The sequence below is a fragment of the Oncorhynchus nerka genome, linkage group LG13 (genome assembly GCF_034236695.1).
Source record: "Oncorhynchus nerka isolate Pitt River linkage group LG13, Oner_Uvic_2.0, whole genome shotgun sequence".
In the NCBI taxonomy this organism is placed as follows: domain Eukaryota; kingdom Metazoa; phylum Chordata; class Actinopteri; order Salmoniformes; family Salmonidae; genus Oncorhynchus; species Oncorhynchus nerka.
The window spans coordinates 84,210,542-84,223,176 of NC_088408.1; the positions used below are offsets into that span (position 1 = coordinate 84,210,542).

Consider the following 12,635-nt stretch of genomic DNA (forward strand, 5'->3'; position numbering starts at 1 on the left):
CCAAAAACTCCTCTGTCACGCTTAGGTTGGAGTCCACTCCGCGGATGAAAATTGACAACTGGGCAATGTCAGAAATGTCGGTGCTCTCATCCACAGCCAAGGAATATGCAATAAAATCTTTTCCCTTTTTCACAAGCTGCTCTTTTAGATTGATGGACAACTGGTCTACTCTCTCGGCAATGGTGTTTCTGCTCAGACTCACATTTAAAAAGAGTTGCCTTTTTTCTGGGCAAACTTCGTCACAAACTTTAATCATGCAGTTTTTGATGAAATCCCCCTCCGTAAATGGCCGGGCTGATTTAGCGATCTCTTCTGCCAAAATAAAACTGGCCTTGACAGCAGCCTGGCCTTGTGATTTGGCTTTTTTGAACAGAGCCTGTCGAGATTTGAGGCCTCGTTTTAATTCCTCTGCCTTTTGTAGCCTTTGTTCCATGTCCATATTCTTGTTTTTGTCCGCGTGTTTCGTTTCATAATGTCGTCTCAGATTATACTCTTTCAGTACCGCCACACTTTCTCCACACAGAAGACACACAGGTTTTCCAGCTACCTTCGTGAACATATACTCCGACTCCCACCTTGTTTGAAACCCCCGGTTCTCAGTATCCACCTTCCGTTTTGCCATTTTTGATGGGTATCTGAAAGTTAATTTTACTGTGATGCTGACGACTGCTGTGCCAATAAATATTGAAATGAAGCAGCCTACTGCTCGGTGCGTCACCTTTGCATTGTGGGAAATGTAGTATTGGTGCGTGTAAAAGATCTGCGGGCTGCCGGCTTGCTGCGGGCCGGTTCTAATAATAAATCAAGATCATCCCAGGGGCCGTAAAAAACCTTCTTGCGGGCCGGATGTGGCCCGCGGGCCTTGACTCTGACATATGTGATGTACAGTATGTGCTGTGTTAAATACCTTCATGACTGTCTAACATGTGTAAAGCTCACATGAAGGGACATGTGTACATGGTGCTTAGCATGGAGACAGATACTACCCTAGTAAGTCATGAACCTGGCCAACCTGTTTACACTGCTTGAAGCTATGTGCTATGGTAAATCCATGCAGTCAAACTAAAGCTTTGAGGACAATATGCAGAATATGCAATATTCAAAAAGTGGTTTCAGGAGAATTGAGTGAGTGTACTAACCTGTAAGTGCTTTTGTGCAGTCTGTGTGTGGTATGCATCGACACATATGTGTGTGCTCACCTGTAAGTGCTGTGTGCAGTCTGTGTGTGGTATGCATTGACACGTGTGTGTGCTCACCTGTAAGTGCTGTGTGCAGTCTGTGTGTGGTATGCATCGACACGTGTGTGCTCACCTGTAAGTGCTGTGTGCAGTCTGTGTGTGGTATGCATCGACACGTGTGTGTGCTCACCTGTAAGTGCTGTGTGCAGTCTGTGTGTGGTATGCATCGACACATGTGTGTGCTCACCTGTAAGTGCTGTGTGGAACATAGACCTCGCTGGAGGGGAACTCCAACACCTCTTTGACAGGTCGGACGTTCTTCTCAGCCAGTGGTTTGACTGGGATCAGCTCAGTAGACAGACAGGCCACTGGGTTGTCATGGACCGGAGTCACATCCAGTCTTATTGTACCTAAAATAGATCAAGTCAAATACAGTCTGAAACTATGTTCATTCAGAATTATTCCAAAGTAGGTAAATATGAGAACGTTTTCAGTCCCACAGGTTTTCACCACTATAAGCAATTGATTCTGAATTGTACAAAATAGCATATTCAGCTCATTTAAATGCATGAAGTCACTTAAACACATAAACCCAGATAAAACAGACACTTGTTCTTAGAAATGGGACATTCTAGTCACTTGTTGTTGGGTTGAATGGAATGAAACAGCACACACAGACAGCCAGGTCTTGCTGTTGGGTTGAATGGAATGAAACAGCACACACAGACAGCCAGGTCTTGCTGTTGGGTTGAATGGAATGAAACAGCACACACAGACAGCCAGGTCTTGCTGTTGGGTTGAATGGAATGAAACAGCACACACAGACAGCCAGGTCTTGCTGTTGGGTTGAATGGAATGAAACAGCACACACAGACAGCCAGGTCTTGTTGTTGGGTTGAATGGAATGAAACAGCACACACAGACAGCCAGGTCTTGCTGTTGGGTTGAATGGAATGAAACAGCACACACAGACAGCCAGGTCTTGCTGTTGGGTTGAATGGAATGAAACAGCACACACAGACAGCCAGGTCTTGCTGTGTGGTTGAATAGTGGATCACCTGGTATGGTTTTAATTCTTCTCTGCAGGGATGAGAACTTCTTGATGTCTGCCAGGAACTTAAACAAGTCCTCATCACTCAGACGGTCCCCCTCCTTAAACAAAGCAGGGTCCAGTTTAGTCAAATGAACATGTCTTTGTGTACAAGATACAGTGATATAATGTCTCTGAACACCTCAGAATTAAACATTGTGAATTTGTAGTGTTGCACAGCAGACTTCTTTCCTCTTTTCCATCAACTTCATAGGAAGGTGACATATTGAGCAGTGCAACTAACTGTTGTTATGAGATCAACTCTCCACAGTTGCTAGTAGGAAGGAAAAATGCACCCTTGTTGGAGAATGTATGGTATGTCTATATGATACCTGGCCGGGTCTTATCAGGTGTCTGCTCTGTGGATTATGTGTGGAATGAAAGAATGCCTTGTCTCGAGGCGATATCCACAAGGTTAAGCATTCTCTAAGAGATTCTCTGTCTAAGAGATTCTCTGTCTAAGACATTCTCTGTCTAAGACATTCTCTGTCTAAGAGATTCTCTGTCTAAGAGATTCTCTGTCTAAGAGATTCTCTGTCTAAGAGATTCTCTGTCTAAGAGATTCTCTGTCTAAGACATTCTCTGTCTAAGAGATTCTCTGTCTAAGAGACTCTCTGTCTAAGAGATTCTCTGTCTAAGATATTCTCTGTCTAAGAGATTCTCTGTCTAAGACATTCTCTGTCTAAGAGATTCTCTGTCTAAGACATTCTCTGTCTAAGAGATTCTCTGTCTAAGAGATTCTCTGTCTAAGAGATTCTCTGTCTAAGACATGCTCTGTCTAAGAGATTATCTGTCTAAGACATTCTATGTCTAAGAGATTCTCTGAGCTTAGTGATGCTTATGTCGCTGGATCGATGTTTATATTGTAGAGTGTGTTGTTTTCTCTAATGCATGTGGTCAGACCTGCTTGCAGAAGGTGCTGATGGTGATGGTAGCAGGTTTGAAGGCAGACATGTTACACTGGTCTTCCATGGTACCGAACCTCTCTGAGTTCCTCCTGGGCAACTGACCTCTCTTTTCCAGACTGCTGGATTTACCTGGATAGGGGAGGAGAGGTCAGTCAAGTCAGGTACAGAAAAGTAAAGTAAGATTAAACAAGCCTTGGGCGCAAGAGTTAACCAGCTTATCACGCACACACACACACCGTTGAGGCTGTCAGAGTCGGTGGTGTCTCGGTCCAGTGTGGCGGTGCTGATGACGTTCATGATGTTGACTGTAGCCCAGGCAAAGGGCATGCGGTAGCGACCAAGTCTCTGACAGAACATCTCAGACTGATTACGCAGCTTCTCCAGCTTCTCCTTGTTCTGACCCAGGGAACCACACAGAACCACAATTAGAACCTATAGCTCTGTGTGTGTGTGTGTGTGTGTGTGTGTGTGTGTGTGTGTGTGTGTGTGTGTGTGTGTGTGTGTGTGTGTGTGTGTGTGTGTGTCATCATGGCACTCTACCTTTGCTGAGTCCGTCTCCTTCATGACCATGTATGGTTCCGCACAGTCACTGATCTCTCCCTGCTGCAGCACCTTCTCTATCTGAAACACAGCCAGGACACAGAGGTACATCACTCTGTAACACAGCCAGGACACAGAGGTACATCACTCTGTAACACAGCCAGGACACAGAGGTACATCACTCTGAAACACAGCCAGGACACAGAGGTACATCACTCTGAAACACAGCCAGGACACAGAGGTACATCACTCTGTAACACAGCCAGGACACAGAGGTACATCACTCTGTAACACAGCCAGGACACAGAGGTACATCACTCTGAAACACAGCAAGGACAGAGGTACATCACTCTGAAACACAGCAAGGACAGAGGTACATCACTCTGAAACACAGCCAGGACACAGAGGTACATCACTCTGAAACACAGCCAGGACAGAGGTACATCACTCTGTAACACAGCCAGGACACAGAGGTACATCACTCTGAAACACAGCAAGGACAGAGGTACATCACTCTGTAACACAGCCAGGACACAGAGGTACATCACTCTGAAACACAGCCAGGACAGAGGTACATCACTCTGTAACACAGCCAGGACAGAGGTACATCACTCTGAAACACAGCCAGGACACAGAGGTACATCACTCTGTAACACAGCCAGGACAGAGGTACATCACTCTGTAACACAGCAAGGACAGAGGTACATCACTCTGAAACACAGCCAGGATACAGAGGTACATCACTCTAAAACACAGCCAGGACACAGAGGTACATCACTCTGAAACACAGCCAGGACACAGAGGTACATCACTCTGAAACACAGCAAGGACAGAGGTACATCACTCTGAAACACAGCCAGGACACAGAGGTACATCACTCTGAAACACAGCCAGGACAGAGGTACATCACTCTGAAACACAGCCAGGACACAGAGGTACATCACTCTGTAACACAGCCAGGACACAGAGGTACATCACTCTGAAACACAGCCAGGACACAGAGGTACATCACTCTGAAACACAGCCAGGACAGAGGTACATCACTCTGTAACACAGCAAGGACAGAGGTACATCACTCTGTAACACAGCCAGGACAGAGGTACATCACTCTGTAACACAGCCAGGACACAGAGGTACATCACTCTGTAACACAGCCAGGACAGAGGTACATCACTCTGTAACACAGCCAGGACACAGAGGTACATCACTCTGAAACACAGCCAGGATACAGAGGTACATCACTCTGTAACACAGCCAGGACAGAGGTACATCACTCTGTAACACAGCAAGGACAGAGGTACATCACTCTGAAACACAGCCAGGATACAGAGGTACATCACTCTAAAACACAGCCAGGACACAGAGGTACATCACTCTGAAACACAGCCAGGACAGAGGTACATCACTCTGTAACACAGCCAGGACACAGAGGTGTCCAAGCTAATACTGTACACAGGGATCTATGGCGAGTTGCCTACTGTATGCTACGTGACCCACAGATTGATAGGGGCACCATAGGTAATATGTGTGAGGAGGTAGACACGTCAGGGCTGTGGGTTCAATTCCAGCTGGGGCCAACCATATGAAAATGTATGCAGGCAGTACACTACTGTTAAGTCACTTTGGATAAAAGCTTCTATTAAAATGGCATATATTTATTTATTTCTATAGTGTTCACCATATTGACCAGCAACTGTAGATACTGTAGGTGCCGTACAGACGTGTGTATTACCCGAACAAACAAGTACTGCAGATAGGTGCAGGTAGGTGAGATGGGTATCTTACCTTGATGACCAGGTAGATGTCTGGGGAGGGGTATGTGATGGAGAAGATGGCTGCTCGGGAGAGGGTGGAGTGGTCCGTCTGTGGCGTGTGGGGTTTCAGGAACCCTTTAAACTGGTCTGAGTTCAGATCACAGTAGAAGTTCTCGGATATCTGAGGAAGTCAAACAGAGAGGGTCAGCGTTAGAGTTCACCTTAGTGGTGGATTACATGAGTGTCCATTCATCTCATGGTAGATAATATGGCTGGAGAGGCACCAACCGGAAAAAAAATACAGAAATAGTGGAGAGACTACCTGAACTTGTCCAACAAGAAACGCTCATTTACAATTTCCGTCGTAAGTCTATGATTTGATAGAGCAGTCTGACTGAGCGATGGTAGGCACAAGCAGGCTCGTAAGCATTCTTTCAAACAGCACTTTTGTGCGTTTTGCCAGCAGCTCTTCCCTGTGCTTCAAGCATTGCGCTGTTTATGACTTCAAGCCTATCAACTCCCGAGATTAGAATGGTGTAACCGATGTGAAATGACTAGCTAGTTAGCGGGGTGAGCGCTAATAGCGTTTCAAACGTCACTCGCTCTGAGACTTGGAGTAGTTGTTCCCCTTGCTCTGTATGGGTAACGCTGCTTCGAGGGTGGCTGTTGTCGATGTGTTCCTGGTTCGAGCCCAGGTAGCGGCGAGGAAAGGGATGGAAGCTATACTGTTACACTGGCAATACTAAAGTGCCTATAAGAACATCCAATAGTCAAAGGTATAAGAAATACAAATCATATAGAGAGAAATAGTCCTATAATTCCTATAATAACTACAACCTAAAACTTCTTACCTGGGAATATTAAAGACTCATGTTAAAAGGAACATATGTTCTCATGTTCTGAGCAAGGAACTGAGCTTTCTTACATGGCACATATTGCACTTTTACTTTCTTCTCCAACACTTTGTTTTTGCATTATTTAAACCAAATTGAACATGTTTCCTTATTTATTTGAGGCTAAATTGATTTTATTGATGTATTATATTAAGTTCAAATAAGTGTTCATTTAGTATTGTTGTAATTGTCATTATTACAAATAAAAATAAAGACTTAAAAAAAAAATCGGCCGATTAATCGGTATCGGCTTTTTTTGGTCCTCGGTATCGGCGTTGAAAAATCATAATCGGTCGACCTCTATTTCTTACATTTCCTCAAGTCCTCTCTTATCACCTACCTCCTCATCGTTTTAGAGGAACAAATGTTAAGGGGATGGACATAGGATCTTTTCGTCCCATACACTTTGAGAAGGAGGCAAGGAGAGAGGGTGTAACGAATCGGGGAAAGACAAATTGAGAAAGAGTCTCTGTTTCTACGGCTCCTCACTTGTGACTGTGTCCTGAGAAGAGGATGACCCTACGGTGACCCTGTACGCTGTGAGTGTCATGTTAGGTCCCATTACAAACCCATTTACAACCTCCTCATTCCACATGTCACATTATGAGTCCTCTACAACAGTCTTTAACACTTCATAGCAGGACTGATGTGTGTGTGTGTGTGTGTGTGTGTACACACACACACACACAATTCCCCACTTAACACATTTAGAACTGTCACACTCTTCAGTCTGCTTCAGATTAAACTTGAGAGAGACCGAGGAAGAAATCCATGCTGTGTTATGTTGTGCGCTAGCAGCATCAGTCCTGCTATGAAGTGTTAAAGACTGTTGTAGAGGACTCATAATGTGACATGTGGAATGAGGAGGTTGTAAATGGGTTTGTAATGGGACCTAACATGACACTCACAGCGTACAGGGTCACCGTAGGGTCATCCTCTTCTCAGGACACAGTCACAAGTGAGGAGCCGTAGAAACAGAGACTCTTTCTCAATTTGTCTTTCCCCGATTCGTTACACCCTCTCTCCTTGCCTCCTTTTCAAAGTGTATGGGACGAAAAGATCCACACACACACACACACACACACACACACACACACACTTGGGACAACGCTTCAAATTTCAACAGTTAATGTGGTCTACATTGTGACGGCATTGCAGTGTATTAACTTTAAAAGCCAAGAGTTCCACAGGACTTCATATTAATTGTGAAGAAACACAGCTGATGATTGCTGGCTGTGTTCTAAACATCTGGCATAAACCTCCCAATCCCCTGGACACACCATGATCAGTATGATCATATTCTACTGTAGGCCTACATTACACACACCATGGTTGGCCTAATAATCACAACTATCTTCGCTGTAATAATCTTTTATACACCCGTTATTAGTGTGTAATGTAACCATCTGTCAGTCGGTCAGGGCAGGACAGGATTAGAGAAATGTTGTCAGCGAACTATATCAACATCTGCTGCATATTTCCCAGATGTGAAACCAAAACTGCATTTCATTGCAGAGAAACAGTAAAGAGATGGTGAAAGAGAGAAATAGAGAGACAGACAGACAGACAGACAGGGAGGGATAGACCGAGACAGGGAGGAACAGACCGAGAGAGAGAGAGCGAGACAGAGAGAGAGAGCGAGACAGAGAGAGAGAGAGAGAGAGAGAGAGAGAGAGAGAGAGAGAAAGAGAGAGAGCGAGACAGAGACAGACAGAGAGAGAGAGAGCGAGACAGAGACAGAGAGAGAGAGCGAGACAGAGACACAGAGAGAGAGCGAGACAGAGAGAGAGCGAGAGCGAGACAGAGAGAGAGAGAGAGCGAGACAGAGACAGAGAGAGAGCGAGACAGAGACAGAGAGACAGAGAGAGAGCGAGACAAAGAGACAGAGAGCGAGACAGAGAGCGAGACAGAGAGAGAGAGCGAGACAGAGAGAGAGAGCGAGACAGAGAGAGAGAGAGCAAGCGAGACAGAGAGAGAGAGAGCGAGACAGAGCGAGAGAGAGAGACAGAGAGAGAGAGAGAGACAGAGACCGAGCAACAGAGAGAGAGCGAGAGAGAGACAGAGACCGAGCAACAGAGAGAGAGCGAGAGAGACAGAGACCGAGACAGAGAGCGCGACAGAGAGCGAGACAGAGAGCGAGACAGAGAGAGAGACAGAGAGCGAGACAGAGAGAGAGACAGAGAGCGAGACAGAGAGAGAGACAGAGAGAGCGAGACAGAGAGAGAGAGAGAGAGAGAGAGAAAAGAACCCCAGTCACCAAACCCCTCTGTTCCAGATTGAGTCATGTCAAGTGTAATTAGTTCAACAAACTGGACAGTATGTCATCCTGTTCCATAACTGGGGGATGTTTCATGGGCCTACAACATGGTGCCTTTTTCAGACCCATCTGCATTGAGCCTTATGGATATTATGAAGAAGAGCATCATCTGGTTCCCTCGCCATGCAGGAGATGCAGTATACAATAAAGGGAAAGGCAGCACAAAAATACTAGCACTTTGAGACTGCCCAACCAGGATGCAGTGTGGCCAGACCACCAAAAGGTCAGCGGCTCAAATCCAAACGTGGTGCCCTTCAACCTTAAAACGCTAAATCCAATCCATAAACCATCCGGCTGTGCAAGTCCATAACACACATGCTACTCGTTTTTGCTAACAGAACTGTGTTTGGATAGGAGAGTACAGTGTGAATCAGATGGGTTGGTTGTATGAACACGGCTATGCTTGGTCTACTGGAGAAGCCCCTCAGTCCCAGGGCTTCCGGACGTTCTGTCTACTGTGGCTAAAGTCTTCAGATATCCCACTGATCCATCACTTCACTGACCAGCAACACAAATCTGACACACTGGTCATGAGATCACCTGAAAGATAAAACACACCTTGCCGACGAACTGATTAGAACATTTCCTGACTACCGTACATGTTGAATCGCAACACGCCAACAACCAGCGCGTGATCTACTGCTCACGGCTGACGTTCGCTATGGTGCGTCTTGTCCTTAATAGGCCTCAATAACCTCAACAACTTCAAGCTTCAACAACATGCGATTCTTCATGACCTTATAACACACAGTGGGCCGAAGAACACAGCACTGTAGCAGCCCTTCAGAAGGAAAACTCTACTGTACCTTTTTCTTCTCTCTCAGGTCGTACAGAGCCAGGGTAGCAAATAGTGGTTCAATGTCAATCTCAAACCTATGGAGGACAGGGGAGAAAATATATCAGCCTGTCATTTCACAGCAGTGTGTCGACCAGCCAGCAAACATTGTCAATAAGCCTGACGTATAATGACATTTGATCTATTCTATAAAGTTCTGCATTGTTGATTGAGAAAGCACATAAGCATTTTGCTGCAATTGTGAATGTGGCGAATAGATTTCATTTGATTCTATTGATCAACTCAGGATACTCAACAGAAACATGGATTGTGGGTGCATGTACTCTCATAGCATTGAGACTTGGAACTGAGCCAATCGAGTGATAAGCCCAACTGTAAGTTGGGACAAGCAGCTGCCAAAACAATGTTTAGAGATGATGAAGAACTTAGCTGAAACCTTTGACAGCTTTATCTCATATCTCTCAGCTTTGTCTCACAGAAAGTGTGTAAGAGAGGGAGAGAAAGGGAACGTGTCTCACAGAAAGTGTGTAAGAGGGAGAGAAAGGGAACGTGTCTCACAGAAAGTGTGTAAGAGAGGGAGAGAAAGGGAACGTGTCTCACAGAAAGTGTGTAAGAGAGGGAGAGAAAGGGAACGTGTCTCACAGAAAGTGTGTAAGAGAGGGAGAGAAAGGGAACGTTTCTCACAGAAAGTGTGTAAGAGAGGGAGAGAAAGGGAACATGTCTCACAGAAAGTGTGTAAGAGAGGGAGAGAAAGGGAACATGTCTCACAGAAAGTGTATAAGAGAGGGAGAGAAAGGGAACATGTCTCACAGAAAGTGTGTAAGAGAGGGAGAGAAAGGGAACATGTCTCACAGAAAGTGTGTAAGAGAGGGAGAGAAAGGGAACATGTCTCACAGAAAGTGATGGTCTTAAGGAAAGGTAACAACCACTGTACTGCAGAGCTCCCGGGCTAAAGACTAAGGTCCAGACCAAACTGAATGGTCTCCAACTTAACAATGGTCTGTCAATTGCAGTAGCAGACAAATGCATGCTAAATGTTGGGAACATTTCCCCATCATTCATATTGTGAGATAATCTTCTCCTTCTCACACAAACTTTCTGTGGGCTTACACATCTTCCCTCTCTCTGCCACCCTGTCCCACACAACATGTCGATTCTCACATACAGGTAGCTAGTTAGCTAGAGGCAAACAGTTATTTTCCTTCTGTGAAAGGCAGTGTAATTCCCATACTTGATGGCTTGACACCGGATGATGATCCGGTCGCCCATGTGCTCTTTGGGACAGTCGGGAATGGGCCGGATCTCCACTGCATCATCCTGGAATACCAAAGGAATGTCATGGATCCAGCCACTCAATTCAAGTCAAGCATGCACAGAAGCATGGACTGTATTTATATGTGTGTGTGTCCCTCTCTCACCTCGTCGGCGGGTGGGTACAGGGCAAACAGCTCAGGGTGGCGGTTCCCCTGCCGGGCTTCCTGGTTGAATCTGTCCAGGTCGTCATGGTTACTGAAGTGCAGCAGCCCCTCCACTCTGGGGTCAGGGGTCAGACCAGAGCGGAGGTCAAAGTCAGAGGAGGTCAGGGTCCTGCTGGAGTCATCACTCAGTACCGCCAGGGACGGGGACTTCACCTGTAACAACAATGACTGGTATTAGGAGAGAGAGGAGGACAGAGACAGGGACTTCACCTGTAATAATATTAATAATGACTGGTTTTAGGGGAGAGAGGAGGACAGAGACAGGGACTTCACCTGTAATAATATTAATAATGACTGGTATTAGGAGAGAGAGGAGGACAGAGACAGGGACTTCACCTGTAATAATATTAATAATGACTGGTATTAGGAGAGAGAGGAGGACAGAGACAGGGACTTCACCTGTAATAATATTAATAATGACTGGTATTAGGAGAGAGAGGAGGACAGAGACGGGGACTTCACCTGTAATAATATTAATAATGACTGGTATTAGGAGAGAGAGGAGGACAGAGACGGGGACTTCACCTGTAATAATATTAATAATGACTGGTATTAGGAGAGAGAGGAGGACAGAGACAGGGACTTCACCAGTAATAATATTAATAATGACTGGTATTAGGAGAGAGAGGAGGACAGAGACGGGGACTTCACCTGTAATAATATTAATAATGACTGGTATTAGGAGAGAGAGGAGGACAGAGACGGGGACTTCACCTGTAATAATATTAATAATGACTGGTATTAGGACAGAGAGGAGGACAGAGACGGGGACTTCACCTGTAATAATATTAATAATGACTGGTATTAGGAGAGAGGAGGACAGAGACGGGGACTTCACCTGTAATAATATTAATAATGACTGGTATTAGGAGAGAGAGGAGGACAGAGACGGGGACTTCACCTGTAATAATATTAATAATGACTGGTATTAGGACAGAGAGGAGGACAGAGACGGGGACTTCACCTGTAATAATATTAATAATGACTGGTATTAGGAGAGAGAGGAGGACAGAGACGGGGACTTCACCTGTAATAATATTAATAATGACTGGTATTAGGCGAGAGAGGAGGACAGAGACGGGGACTTCACCTGTAATAATATTAATAATGACTGGTATTAGGAGAGAGAGGAGGACAGAGACGGGGACTTCAACTGTAATAATATTAATAATGACTGGTATTAGGAGAGAGAGGAGGACAGAGACGGGGACTTCACCTGTAATAATATTAATAATGACTGGTATTAGGAGAGAGAGGAGGACAGAGACGGGGACTTCACCTGTAATAATATTAATAATGACTGGTATTAGGAGAGAGAGGAGGACAGAGACGGGGACTTCACCTGTAATAATATTAATAATGACTGGTATTAGGAGAGAGAGGAGGACAGAGACGGGGACTTCACCTGTAATAATATTAATAATGACTGGTATTAGGAGAGAGAGGAGGACAGAGACGGGGACTTCACCTGTAATAATATTAATAATGACTGGTATTAGGAGAGAGGAGGACAGAGACGGGGACTTCACCTGTAATAATATTAATAATGACTGGTATTAGGAGAGAGAGGAGGACAGAGACGGGGACTTCACCTGTAATAATATTAATAATGACTGGTATTAGGAGAGAGAGGAGGACAGAGACGGGGACTTCACCTGTAATAATATTAATAATGACTGGT

At 45.2% G+C, this 12,635-nt stretch overlaps 1 protein-coding gene across 7 annotated transcripts in view; it reads right to left on the reverse strand.

Annotated features, from left to right (window-relative positions):
- LOC115140696 (dedicator of cytokinesis protein 8-like) overlaps nucleotides 1–12,635 on the reverse strand; it is a 90,047-nt gene that overhangs the window by 41,581 nt on the left and 35,831 nt on the right. For all 7 annotated transcript variants that reach the window (XM_065026774.1, XM_065026771.1, XM_065026772.1 and 4 more), the window contains 9 exons: nucleotides 10,895–11,107; nucleotides 10,708–10,793; nucleotides 9,487–9,553; nucleotides 5,502–5,651; nucleotides 3,717–3,797; nucleotides 3,413–3,572; nucleotides 3,172–3,305; nucleotides 2,237–2,330; nucleotides 1,426–1,588 (listed from right to left, as the gene is read on the reverse strand). In XM_065026774.1, the coding sequence (XP_064882846.1) occupies nucleotides 1,426–1,588; nucleotides 2,237–2,330; nucleotides 3,172–3,305; nucleotides 3,413–3,572; nucleotides 3,717–3,797; nucleotides 5,502–5,651; nucleotides 9,487–9,553; nucleotides 10,708–10,793; nucleotides 10,895–11,107 (1,148 nt within the window). The remainder of the gene's footprint in view (nucleotides 1–1,425; nucleotides 1,589–2,236; nucleotides 2,331–3,171; nucleotides 3,306–3,412; nucleotides 3,573–3,716; nucleotides 3,798–5,501; nucleotides 5,652–9,486; nucleotides 9,554–10,707; nucleotides 10,794–10,894; nucleotides 11,108–12,635) is intronic.